This window comes from Capricornis sumatraensis, chromosome 10 (genome assembly GCF_032405125.1).
Source record: "Capricornis sumatraensis isolate serow.1 chromosome 10, serow.2, whole genome shotgun sequence".
NCBI classification, from domain to species: domain Eukaryota; kingdom Metazoa; phylum Chordata; class Mammalia; order Artiodactyla; family Bovidae; genus Capricornis; species Capricornis sumatraensis.
In genome coordinates, this window is record NC_091078.1 from 23,002,285 (window position 1) to 23,017,004 (window position 14,720).

General features: G+C 37.2%; 1 protein-coding gene across 1 annotated transcript in view; it reads left to right on the top strand.

The window, feature by feature from the left end:
• Positions 1 to 11,721, top strand: part of CTNNA3 (catenin alpha 3) — a 1,791,870-nt gene extending 1,780,149 nt beyond the window's left edge. Inside the window, exon 17 of the mRNA XM_068981838.1 lies at positions 11,434 to 11,721. Coding sequence (XP_068837939.1) covers positions 11,434 to 11,721 — 288 coding nt within the window. The remainder of the gene's footprint in view (positions 1 to 11,433) is intronic.
• Positions 11,722 to 14,720: the final 2,999 nt, after the last annotated feature.

The following is a 14,720-nucleotide window of genomic DNA, read 5'->3' on the forward strand; positions in this document are numbered from 1 at the left end:
TCAGCTTTTCTTTATAGTCCAACTCTCACATCCAGACATGACTAATGGAAAAAGCATAGCTTTGACTAGATTGACCTTTGCTGGCAAAGTAATGTCTCTGCTTTTAATGTCCTGTCTAGGTTGGTTATAACTTTTCTTCCAAGGAGCAAGCATCTTTTAATTTCATGGCTGCAGTCACAATCTGCAGTGATTTTGGAGCCCAGAAAAATAAAGTATCTCACTCTTTTCATTGTTTCCCATCTATTTGCCATGAAGTGATGGGGCCAGATGCAGTGATCTGAGTTTTCTGAATGTTGAGTTTTAAGCCAGCTTTTTCACTCTCCTCTTTCACTTTCATCAAGAGGCTCTTTAGCTCCTCTTCACTTTTTGCCATAAGGCTGGAGTCATCTGCATATCTGAGGGTATTGATATTTCTCCCGGCAATCTTGATTCCAGCTTGTGCTGCATACAGTTCAGCATTTCTCATGATGTACACTGCATATAAGTTAAACAAGCAAGGTGACAGTATACATCCTTGACATACTCCCATTCTGATTTGGAACCAGTCTGTTGTTACACGTCAAGTTCTAAATGTTGCTTCTTGACCTGCATACAGAATTCTCAGGAGGCAAGTTAGGGGATCTGGTATTCCCATCTCTTAGAATTTTTCACAGTTTGTTGTGATCCACACAATCAAAGGCTTTAGCATAGTTAATAAAGCAGAAGTGGATATTTTTCTGAAACTCTCTCGCTTTTGCCATAATCCAGCAGATTTTGGCAATTTGATCTCTGGTTCCTCTGCCTTTTCTAAATCCAGCTTGACCACCTGGAAATTTACAGTTCACATACTGTTGAAGCCTGGCTTGGAGAATTTGGAGTATTACTTTGCTAGTGTGTGAGACGAGTGCAATTGTGCAATAGTTAGAGCATTCCTTGGCATTGCCTTTCTTTGGGATTGGAATGAAAACTGACCTTTTTCAGTCCTGTGGCCACTGCTGAGTTTTCCAAATTTGCTGGCATATTGAGTGCAGCACTTTCACAGCATCATCTTTTAGGGTTTGAAATATTTCAGCCTGAATTCCATCACCTCCACTAGCTTGGTTTGTAGTGATGATTCCTAAGACCCACTTGACTTCGCATTCCAGGATGTCTGGCTCTAGGTGAGTGATCACACCATTGTGATTATCTGGGCCATGAATATCTTTTTTTGTATAGTTCTTCTGTGTATTCTTGCCACCTCTTCTTAATATCTTCTGATTTTGTTAAGTCCATATCATTTCTGTCCTTTACTGTGCCCATCTTGCATGAAATATTCTCTTGATATCTTTAATTTCCTTGAAGAGATCTCTAGTCTTTCCCATTCTGGTGTTTTCCTCTATTTCTTTGCATTGCTCACTTAGGAAGGCTTTCTTACCTCTCCTTGCTGTTCTTTGGAACTCTGCATTCCAATGGATATATCTTTCCTTTTTTCCTTTGCCTTTGACTTCTCTTTTCTCACTATTTGTAAGGCCTCCTCAGACAACAATTTTGCCTTTTGCATTTCTTTTTCTTGGGGATGCTCTTGATCACTGTCTCCTGTACAATGCCAGGAACCTCTGTCCATATTACTTCAGGCATTCTGTCTATCAGATCTAATCCCTTAAATCTATTTATTCCTTCCACTGTAAGGGATTTGATTTAGGTCATACCTGAACGGTCTAATGGTTTTCCCTACTTTCTTCAATTTAAATCTGAACTTGAAAATAAGGAGTTCATGTTCTGAGCACAGTCAGCTCCCAGTCTTGTTTTTTTTGCTGACAGCATAGAGCTTCTCCATTTTTGGCTGCAAAGAGTATAATCAATCTGATTTCAGTGTTGACCATCTGGTGATGTCCATGTGTTGAGTCTTCTCTTGTGTTCTTGGAAGATGGCATTTGCTATGACCAGTGCGTTCTCTTGGCAAAACTCTATTAGCCTTTGCTGTGCTTCATTCTGTACTTCAAGGCCAAATTTGCCCATTACTCCTGATATTTCTTGACTTCCTACTTTTGCATTCCAGTCCCCTATAATGAAAAGGACATCTTTTTTGGGTGTTAGTTCTAGAAGGTCTTGTAGTTCTTCATAGAACCATTCAACTTCAGCTTCCTCAGCCTTACTGGTCATGGCATAGACTTGGATTACCGTGATATTGAATGGTTTGCCTTGGAAACGAACAGAGATCATTCTGTCATTTTTGAGACTGCATCCAAATAGTGCATTTCAGACTCTTTGTTGACTATGATGGCTACTCCATTTCTTCTAAGGGATTCTTGTCCACAGTAGTGGATATAATGATCATGTGAGTTAAATTCACCCATTCCAGTCCATTTGAGTTCACTGATTCCTAAACTGTCAAGGTTCACTCTTGCCATCTCCTGTTTGTCCACTTCCAATTTGGCTTGATTCATGAAACTAACATTCCAGGTTCCTATGCAATATTGCTCTTTATAGCATCGGACTTTACTTCCATCACCGGTCACATCCACAACTGGGTTTTGTTTTGCTTTGTCTCCATCTCTTCATTCTTCATGGAGTTCTATTTATCCACTGATCTCCAGTAGCATATTGGGCACCTACCGACCTGGGGAGTTCATCTTTCAGTGTCATATCTTTCTGCCTTTTCATACTGTTCATGGGGTTCTCAAGGCAAGAATACTGAAGTGGTTTGCCATTCCCTCTTCAGTGGCCCATGTTTTGTCAGATCTGTCCACCATGATCAGTCCTTCTTGGGTGGCATGGCATGGCTCATATTTTCATTGAGTTAGGCAAGGCCATGTGATCAGATTGGTTAGTTTTATGTGATTGTGGTTTGCCCTCTTTCTGCCCTCTTATAGAGAAGGATAGGAGACCTATGGGAGCTTCCTGATGGGAGAGACTAACTGAGGTGGAAACTTTGTCTTGTTCTGATAGGCAGACCATGTTTGGTAAATCTTTAATCCTGTTTTCTTTTGATGGGTGGGGCTGTGTTCTCTCCCTATTTGACCTGAGACCAAACTATGGTGGATATAATAAAGATAATGGTGAACTCCTTCAGAAGATCCCATGCCCACACTGCTACACTCAGCACCCCCAACCCTCCAGCAGGCTACTGCTGGCCTATGCCTTCACTGGAGACTCCTGGACACTCAACAGGAAAGTCTGGGTCAGTCTCTTGTGGGGTCACTGCTCCTTTTTCCTGGATCCTGGTGCACACAAGGTTTTGTTTGTGCCCTCCGAGAGTCTGTTTCCCCAGTTCTGTATAAGTTCTGGCAGTTCTATGGTGGGGTTAATTGCAACGTCCTCCAAGACGGTTTATACCATATCCAGGTCTACTGCACCCACAGCCCCTTTGCCTGCAGCAGTCCACTGCTGACCCATACCTACTCAGGAGACACTCAAACACAGTTATGTCTCAGTCTCTCTGGAGTCTCTGGGTCCTGGTGTGCCCAAGGTATGTTTGAGCCCTCTGAGCATCTCTGTTGGGTATAAGGTTTGATTCTAACGTCATTTTGCCCCTCCTACCATCTTGCTGGAGCTTCTTATTTGCCGTTGCATGTGGGGTATTTCCTCAAAGTCACTCCAGCTCCGCACAACTGTTGGTCCTGCACCTACCATCTTGCTGGGGATATTCTGCCCTTGGATGTGGGGTATCTCTTCCCAGTCACTCCAGCACCATGCAGCTGCTATTCCAGTGCCACACAGCTGAATAGCCAATTACTAGTATCACCAATCATATTTTTATAATAGGCCATTTCAAATATAAATAAATCAGCATTCTAGGTAGCCACCTGAATTAGTATTAGGTTTGTGATTATTTCCTTTTAAAGCAACATGTTTTTAGTGTGGAATATATGCTTTAGAAAACAGACTTGAAAATGCTTTTTGACAGGAGCATATTATAACTGAATAAATGTTATATTTGATTTCATGTCTGGCCCTCTCAGTAGTGTTAAATTTCTTTAGTTATTCCACACATTGATTTTTCCCCTTTCAACTTAAGTTGTTTTCTTCTGATGTCAGGTTCTCATGGAGAATTGGTAAAGGACACATTTACAAGATGAATCCAATCAGTGGCCCATTGGAATAATTTTTAATCTTCAAAGAAGGCACCACCTTCTCAATTTAATTATAAGGTAGATAATTTCAATTTGTATGTTTAACCCCACTTTGACTGGCCTTAACAAAGCCCCTTATTTGATCTTCCCCTTAAGCCAGTCTGGCTATTTAGCATTTTTGAATGCACCTGAAAAAGGAGAATGTTTCCAATTCAGGCCATTTTTCTAAAAATCTGTTCAGAGACATGTGTTAAGCAGGTATTAGAATAAAATTAGGTTGTCAGGAAAAGTTCAGGGTAGATACTAAAAGCATATTGAATTATAACATAACATTTTTGCCAACAAATACATATTTAAACACTTCCTGTGATATACACTTACCTTTACTAGATATAAGTTAGACAGACTATTGATGTTTGTTTTTAAGAAATATTTAAGCTCTCTCTTATTATCTACCAACACATATACATAATACTCTTTAATACTACCTATGCTGATTTTATTTCCAAATAGTTGAATTGAGCACTTTATAAGTAACTAAGAAGGAAATGGCAACCCACTCCAGTATTCTTGCCTGGAGAATCTCATGGACGGAGGAGCCTGGTGGGCTACAGTCCACTGGGTCGCAAAGAGTCGGACACTACTGAGCGACTTCACTTTCACTTTCAAGGGTTGAATAGAAACCCCAAGATCAGGGGACCAGATCTCGGTTTCTATTTCAAAATCAGGGCAAACAAATTTAATTTTGTTTTGAAAATCAGATAAAAAGTTTGTTTTGTATTTACATTTTAAATATGAAATGAATGTTATATAATTCCATGTCCTAGAAGCTATAATATGATTTGTTTATGGTTTAACTTTGCCTTATTGATATGTTTATTGAGATCTACATTGAAAGTCTTTAAACTGTTTGGAACTTATGAGGATGACTTAGTATTTCTATTCGGTATTTCAAGAAAATGCTGCTTGGAAAATGATAACACAAATACAATCAAACCACCATCCTAACAAAATACCTTACAAGTACGATACTCTCATTTTTCTTAGTAACAAAATTCTATAAATTCTATAATTGCAAATTTTCTATAACCTTTCTAGAAAACAGTTATTAGCACTTTTCAAAATTTTACACATTGTATTAATGGTACAGCTTCTTCAACCATACAATATTGAAAATAAATACATATTGCAAGTGACATATTACTAAGGGCCAGGGTTGCATGATAGGTAAAAGTACCAGGTATTTGAACAAGGCTGCCTTGGCTCAAATTCAAGGTCTTTCATTTAATAGTTGTATCACCTTGAGAAAGCTATGAAACCTTCTAGTTCCTTTGTTTCCTCTTCTTTAAAATGGAGATAATTATGGTACTTACTTCATAGGATTACTGAGTTAATTTATGTCAACTATTTAGACCTGCACAAACACATAGGAAGCACACAATAGATATTAGCAATTATTATAAGTTGTTATTATACTTGGAGCCAAACCACACACATTTGCCTTTCAAGGATTGCTTTGGTACAGGTGCAACATCTACTAGGGTTGTATAAGTTCAGGTAAACATTGAGACTCATGAGAATTTATAGGCTACCATTGGTACCCGTTTATCTAGAAGGTTTATAGGACAGGAAATATATATTTTCCAGGCAGCAACAGGAATTCTAGCAGCAGTAGTTGCCATGGCAATTCACACAAGGGATGGGGAGGTAACTATGCCTTCCCCAAGTGACAGCCCAGGTGCAAGGGATGGGCTCCACATCGGTGGAGTGCAGCTTAGAAACCTCAGGCAAAACACATTTCTGATCAAGACCTTGTATCCAGAATGTGGGGAGTTAGAGCAGTGAAATACGATGCATTCTGTTGTTCTGACTAAATCGGTGAGGAACTCACACAATTGAAGGAAGGAGGAACTAGCATATTTTTCTTGGATATGCCCCCTAACTATCAATAATTACAGTAAGATATGAACAAGGACAGACATTCCACCCTGATGGATTGTGGAGGCCTTTACATTTATAGTTATTTAACTTTGGGCTTTGTAAAAAATGTTGTCAGTTCTATGAGGAAAAAGAAAATACCTTATATTGTTGTTAAACTCCTTTTCCACAACAAAGGCTTGCAGATACATCTCTAAGTTACCAAACCTTTTGTCTGAAAACATCCTTAAAACTGGACAGAAGTGTACTGTAGTTTACCTGAGTTCATGGAGTATATGGCACAAAGCACAAAAGAGACATTACAATAAAATTAGGATTCCTACAGGATGATAATATTGAGGATTCTATTTAGATGTTCAAAATTTTGATTATTTGCAAAATACATCCTTGCAGTCAGTAAAGCTGATACTGGGCATAATCTCCATATTCAACTCAGTTCAGTTCAGTCACTCAGTTGTGTCTGACTCTTTGAGATCCCATGAATTGCAGCACGCCAGGCCTGCCTGTCCATCACCAACTCCTGGAGTTCACTCAAACTCACGTTCATTGAGTCGGTGATGCCATCCAGCCATCTCATCCTCTGTTGTCCCCTTTTCCTCCTGCCCCCAATCCCTCCCAGAAACAGATCTTTTCCAATGAGGCAACTCTTCACATGAGGTGGCCAAAGTATTCGAGTTTCAGCTTCAACATCAGTCCTTCCAAAGAACACCCAGAATCATCTCCTTTAGAATGGACTGATTGGATCTCCCTGCAGTCCAAGGGACTCTCAAGAATCTTCTCCAACACCATAGTTCAAAAGCATCAATTTTTCGGTGCTCAGCTTTCTTCACAGTCCAACTCTCACATCCATACATGACCACTGGAAAAACCATAGCCTTGACTAGATGGACCTTTGTTGGCAAAGTAATATCTCTGCTTTTGAATATGCTATCTAGGTTGGTCATAACTTTCCTTCCAAGGAGGAGGCGTCTTTTAATTTAATGGCGGCAATCACCATCTGCAGTGATTTTGGAGCCCTAAAAAATAAAGTATATCACTGTTCCTATTTTTTTCCCTATCTATTTGCCATGAAATGATAGGACCAGATGCCATGATCTTCGTTTTCTGAATGTTGAGCTTTAAGCCAACTTTTTCACTCTCCTCTATCACTTTCATCAAGAGGCTTTTGAGTTCCTCTTCACTTTCTGCCATAAGGGTGGTGTCATCTGCATATCTGAAGTTATTGATATTTCTCCCAGCAATCTTGATTCCAGCTCATGCTTCTTCTAGCCCAGCGTTTCTCATGATGTACTCTGCATAGAAGTTAAATAAGCAGGGTGACAATATACATACAGCCTTGACGTACTCGTTTTCCTATTTGGAACCAGTCTGTTGTTTCATGTCCAGTTCTAACTGTTGCTTCCTGACCTGCATACAGGTTTCTCAAGAGGCAGGTCAGGTGGTCTGGTATTCCCATCTCTTTCAGAATTTTCCACAGTTTATTGTGATCCACACAGTCAAAGGCTTTGGCATAGTCAATGAAGCAGAAATAGATGTTTTTCTGGAACTCTCTTGCTTTTTTGATGATCCAGCAGATATTGGCAATTTGATCTCTGCTTCCTCTGCCTTTTCTAAAACCAGCTTGAACATCAGGAAGTTCACGGTTCACGTATTGCTGAAGCCTGGCTTGGAGAATTTTGTGCATTACTTTACTAGCGTGTGAGATGAGTGCAATTGTGAGGTAGTTTGAGCATTCTTTGGCATTGCCTTTCTTTGGGATTGGAATGAAAACTGACCTTTTCCAGTCCTGTGGCCACTGCTGAGTTTTCCAAATTTGCTGGCATATTGAGTGCAGCACTTTCACAGCATCATCTTTCAGGATTTGAAATAGCTCAACTGGAATTCCATCACCTCCACTAGCTGTTCGTAGTGATGCTTTCTAAGGCCCACTTGACTTCACATTCCAGGATGTCTGGCTCTAGGTGAGTGATCACACCATTGTGATTATCTGAGTCATGATCTTTTTTGTATGGTTGTTTGTGTATTCTTGCCACCTCTTCTTAATATCTTCTGTTTCTGTTAGGTCCATAGCATTTCTGTCCTTTATCGAGCCCATCTTTGTATGAAATGTTCCCTTGGTATCTCTAATTTTCTTGAAGAGATCTCTAGTCTTTCTCATTTTGTTGTTTTTCTCTATTTCTTTATTCAACTAGATCCTCAAAAAGAAAAAATAAAAAGGCACAATTTATGAACTATGTCCAGTTTACTTTTGGACATAGTATTGAGGATCTTATTGTGACATTAATAGATCAAGTAAATTCATTTATTTTGAACCCAGACCAGTGTAGTAAGAATAAGCACAAGTCACTACCATAGGAAGAGTGGCTATGTTCCTATTTTCTATGGTTGGAATATAAGTATGTCTATTTATATAGATCAGAGGCTTTTAATGTAGGTCAAACTCCTCTTTGATAACTTATTTTTTTTAACTTCATCCACTTTTATGGAAAGAAGGCAACAGGAACCTATTTATATGTACTTGGATGCAAATACTTACATATAACAGTAGGAGGTTTGAGAGCCTTAGAAGCTGTTTGGTTTCTCAGTTGATACCTTGATCAAAAACACTTCATCTAGATCAGAGAAGAGTGTTACCAGATATTAGGAAAAATAGTTTCTTTTATGGCACATATTTTAGGTTACATTTGCCTAGAAGTCTTTACAGTTGATGAAAGTTATTTGTAATGGTAGAAAATTTTTGCACCTGAGCTTTTTAGTCTGATTGGTTTATTCCACTAGGCTTTTAAAGTAAAATAACATTCTCATTTGCACAGGTACATTTGTGAAATTCAGAAAATTTTGTTAAGTTGAACACAGAAATCTCAAAGTGATGCATTACCCTACTCAAATATGCCTTATTTTCATGAAGAGAATTCTTTTGAATTCTTCCCTTAGAGGATTTTTCATTAAAGTAAGCCTGGTCAGAGAGCTTATAATACTTTTTTCTTTTGCAGACATGAAGTTGTGCAGTTATTCTCTATGAGTACGCCTGAGGCACTCCTTGGGTCCGAAACAAAATTTCCTACCGTGTGCTTGGCTGGTCTGTGCCCTTGCTTGTGTGCCCTATGATTTGACTCATAGCAGAAAGGCAGGGATCTTAATGCACATAGCTCTTGGACATCAAAAATCCCCATAGAATGTCTCATGAGCTTTCCTCAGGAAATAACAGTATTCTTTCAGCAGTTGTCCTAATCTGTCTGCAAAACTAGTCTTCATGCTCTCCTAGGGGGATAATTTGCCCTGTGTCTTTTTCAGTCTGCTGGAGGAGAAATCCTACTACAGTCATTTAGGATTTTAAAATAAAAGAAATTGTCAGAGGCCAGCATAAGAGATCACAATGGTACAGACAAAGTTTTGCTGAATCAGTGAGGGAAGAAGACAAGTTGAATTCCACATTTTAAGGCACAATTTTAATTTCACCATCCTTCAAGAATAGGTTTATATAAAAAAAAACCCACTCATATGGAAAAATTAAAATAAAATAAATGCAATCTATACATGACAAGATTACAGAGTCAAAAGGAGAAAATATAAGTTTTAGGGTGGGAGCCCTGGTGAAATCTTGGATGACAGCAGGTCACTAGGACCTTCTTCTATGGAAGACTTAATGATAGCACAGAGCCCTTGGAATAAACCAAAGAGTTTCATGTTTGAGGGAGAAAATTGCCAAGGATCTTCATTACTATTCGCGTTCATTTGTCATTTAGAAAAACTTTTTTCTTCCTATGGTGAGATTGAAAATGACTTTCAGAATCTAACTAGCTGCAGGAGGGCTTTGATGAAAATTGCTAATTATTAAACAACAGATTTTAGCCTGCAATGTGTCCATAGAGTAACCTTAATAACAAAGTGTGTTATTCTATTCAAAGTCTAGTTTTTTATTTAAAGTTGTGTACAGATTCAGAAGTTCTAAATGTTTTCTGAAATACAGAAAAACATTTGAGTGTGAGTGCTTCATGAAATCTTGTTTAATTTTTGTTAAAAAAAAAAGTCATTCCTGCCACATGCACAGATTTTACATTCCTGGTTTCAATAAGTAAAAAGACTTAGAGTGTAATTTCCAAGTATCACTGCCTCTCAAATTACATATTGTTTGGTGTTACCTTTTCAAGGATTTCAGACTGGGCATATAATAGAGCTAATTAAATTTTCTCCCAGGAAAGGCAGCCAGCTAGACCACTGCCCCAGGCACATAACCTCAGCTTACTACTTCCCTTCACTCATTTATTCTGTATGTGAGATGAGACTCCCTGAACTGCGAAGGTAGAGTACTTAGGCCAGGCAGCTGCTGATGGATTTCGGTATCTGCAGAGCCAGTGTTTGCGCCTCAACCCTGACAGCACGCATCACAGAGAGGTGACAGTAGAGACACATCTTCCTGTGTGAATTGGCTGTGGGTGACAATCTGCCAACTAAAACAATGGAGGAAGCATTAGTTATATAAATGAACCAGCTTGGATAGCCCTAAAGTATTTTTCAAGATTCTAGGAATATCACCTCATTTTGTCCAGAGACTGTTTTTGTGAACAACCCAGAAAACAAAAGTTACAAAATAAAGTTATGTGGGAAAGGTTTCTTTCAGAAATTTCATTAGTATAAGATTAAGCAATTTTCTCAACCTTCACAAGAAACAAAGGAAATATTTCATAACTGACAATCACTCTATAAGGCTATTTATATATGTTATTTTGACTTTAATAAACATTTCTTTCCTATTTAATATCTGAAAAAACTAGAATGAAGATAGTTAAATGATTAATTTATATTATTAAATGGCAGTCCTGGAATTTAAACCAGATTTGACTGTAAGGCCTTAGTTTTATCTATTTTAATACTCTGCATGATAGGTTAATCATTCTGTGTTTAAAAGACTCTTTTAGGTGGAATTATTTGTGAAATATTCATGAAAATTAGTGGTTTACATGCATGTATGTATATGTATATATTATTTATCTTAGACTATGAATTCCCTAAGACTTTTCAGTTGTTCTTACTAAGTACTTTTACATGATAGAGCTTTTATTGTAGGTCGTCATCTGTTATACAAGGGGTCAACATTAACCCTGGAAATATGGAGATCCATTACAAAGAAAGCTGTAACCATCTGGTCCTTATGATATGATATAGAAGCTATAGAATAGAGTTCACTGAAAACCAAGAAAAAAAATTAATCTAAGATATCATCTTAGAAAATAGAATATGGATCTATTTATGCATCAGATGAATAACTAAATGATTAACATAGATTGAAGTGATAATTTACATACATACATAAAATGTGAATTAACTCATTCATTTCTGAGATAAAATAACTGTCATTTCTGGGGTAAAAACAAGTGCTGCACATTTCACTTTCTGTAACATTAAATCTTTTTAAATTCTTGATTATGTTCTCAAGTAATAGCTTTTATTTCCCTCCCTACAGTTGGACAGTGTCACCTCCCTGATCCAAGCAGCCAAAAATTTAATGAATGCTGTAGTGCAAACAGTGAAAATGTCTTACATTGCCTCAACCAAGATCATCCGAATTCAGAGTCCCACTGGGCCCCGGCACCCAGTTGTGATGTGGAGAATGAAGGCTCCTGCAAAAAAGCCCTTGATTAAAAGAGAGAAACCAGAGGAAACTTATGCAGCTGTCAGACGAGGCTCAGCAAAGAAAAGAATCCACCCAGTGCAAGTCATGAGTGAATTCAGAGGAAGACAAGTCTACTGAAACCACTGTTCTACTCTAGTGTGTATATTACAAAGTCCTGGCTAAACATACACTCCTTTATTTTTACACTTGATTAGTTCTGTAAGTTCACTAACTTAGAATTTAACCCACAGATAATGTAAAAGATTGAAACCCTAACCCACATAAGCAACATATATTTGGGATCTTGTCATTGTCATTTCTGTATGGCCAACATATGCTTATTGAATGAATGAAATCTCCAGGTGTCATTCAGCCTTTCTCAGCACAGAATATCTTATATTCATTTCTCAAGTGAGTCCTGTTCATCCATAATAGGTTAAGTATACTCACCCTTTTCAATTAAATGCACCATTTGAATTAAAACATTGACATGAGCTCTTGACTTGGTTTTCAATGCAAACAAAAGATTTCATAAAAATACTTTCCAATTTAATCTCCACATACTTCATTTATCTCATCTAACCTGGCAGATGTGTGATTCCTTCAACAGGGGAAAAAAAAATCAATCTGTAGATATTTGTAACTACTGTCAACTGATTGGGCTAATATCCATCAGAAACTAAACAGGTATGAACAGTCAAGCTACTTCTGGATTTTCAGTGTCTGTCTTGATTATTTATGAAACAATTAACATTATAAAAGTTATGAGTTTGCATGTCACAAATGTATGTGTTTCAGAGTTCCATGGTGTTCAGCAGTTGTGCACACTGAGTTTTGGGTTTAAGAAGGTTCACCAGAATACATATTAATATGCAGAGGAAGAGTTATCCTCCACTGGGGATATGGGCATCTAACTATATCCCCAAGTAAGTTATGATACAAGAAGTGCAAAGAGTTCTGCATGACTCTAAAACTTTATTTGTATCAGCTTGCAAGTATAATTAACAGGAAAAGACCAATTTGAGAAACCTTTTGATATTGAGTAAAATATAACTCAAAAAATATGAGCAAGTTGTACCACTGAACTATGAAGTAGAGTTAAAGAAGCTGAAGTGATTTTGATAACATGTTTTACAATAAAAGTCATTCAGGTCACTTTAAACTAACATCATTGCTCATTCCTAGTTGAGTTCATAATGGATGTTATAACAGTTTCAGAGACTAGTGCAATGCTTCTCTCTTTCTACTCCCATCTCTCTTTGGAGGAGTCAACTTTCAGTTTTACTTTTTTTTCATGCATAGAGTTCCCATTCCTAGGATTTCAAACATGCATTTCCTATTCTACTGTATCAAAATTATACCAAAGTTATGACTTCACTTTGTAATAAATCACCATTAATGGATTTTTTCAACAACCATGTCATCATAGTTTGACAAGGTAAAGTTTAAACATACAACTTCAGTTGATGATAGGAGGACTAGTTTGGGTAAAAGAATGTGTGAAACACAAGGATGCATAAAAGTTGAGAGCATGATGTGTATGCTGTTGAGCAAATGGGAATGCATTTAATCGTTCATTATAAATTATGAGAAAAATGCAAACTTTTCATTGTAATGTATTATATTTTTCTTCCACAGTGCTCAGTTTCCTGGGCTAAGTAAGTAAACTTTCTAAGAGCAAAAGCTATAAACTTCTTCCTGTGGGCAAGTATGCATAGTATGCATAGTTAAAACTGAGTATGCACTGGCCCACAATAATTTTTCTGAACAGAGTCTACTCGCTGAATGAAAAAGCAGTGCGTAAAGGAATCAGAGAATCCAAATAATTGTTTTCCAAAACTAGCTAGCTAACTGGGGCAAAACAGGGGATTTCTTTGTTGAAATGTTCCTATCATTTTCTGTTCTATGAGGACATTACAAGAGTTACATCTATCACACTCTCTCAGAAGTGAGAAAATAATTTATTTAAAAATTATCAAACTAGTATATCTTAGCTTCTAAGCCATACACTCAAGAATAATGAGTCTCATTTACAAAATCTAGTATCTGTCTGCTTCTACACCAGCCTTCCACAGCTTTGAGTTTAGGAGGCAGCATTGGATGCCAAAACAATATAAACAACTTGAAATTATATGATTATCAAATAATCTCTGTATCTATCTTTAAAAAATGACTCTTTACCCAAAATGAGATGTGAAAAAGTCCCCCTCTTCAAAACAGATGGTTGCCAGCTTAGCTTAAAGCAAACAACTATAATTAAGGAAAACGTAATAATAGTAAAAAAAAAAAAAATTACCTTGGAGAATGTCCCAGGAGTAATGCCTGTTGCAGTAATCAAAGATGCAATAAGAACAAGATAAGCAGAGCTGAGAAAGACATCTGTCCACCTGACTCAATTCCCGCAGTGTGCAGCGTCTCACAGTCTAATTCAATTCAAGCCTGCTAATAGTATAATACTTATAAGCAAAATTAGCAGCAAATACATTAACAAATCCTTGCATTATAAAACATAGTTAAATGAATCTAATCAGTATGTATGAAGATGGTGTATATATTTATAACTGAGCTCTGCTTCTGTAAGGGAATGACTGAAATTTCCTAATGATAGTGATTGCCCATCTATGCACCTTTCTAAATCACATCACAGATTTGTGCTTCTTCTAATGATACCTTTGCTTTATCTTGCTAATCAAAACTCACCTTTTTCCTTTAGTGAAATCAATTTATGTAGGAAAAAAATCTTTGAGAGGGAGGAGAGGGTATATATCACCTAGAATGATAGTTCCAACCTGGTTAGCCACTAGCATCACTGGCAAACATTGAACTGAAATCTCAAGGTAGCAAAGGTCTTTGAAATCATAATCTACTAAAGAATTTTTAGTTGAAAAAATGGAAGGTTTTCATCAAATTGGAAAGATGATAAATAGAAACCTTTCCAGTATACATATCACAAGTGGAAATTAATAAATTAAAATATTTATTACTTTCTAATGGACTCAATAAATGAGTCTGGAAAAAATTCAAACACTAAATTTCTAAGGAAAATTTTAAATTATTCCCTTTGTAGTTGTCTTATGACGTTAATAAAAACTGTGAAATATATTAGATGTAATATTCTTAAAATTGCCTCTGCTCTT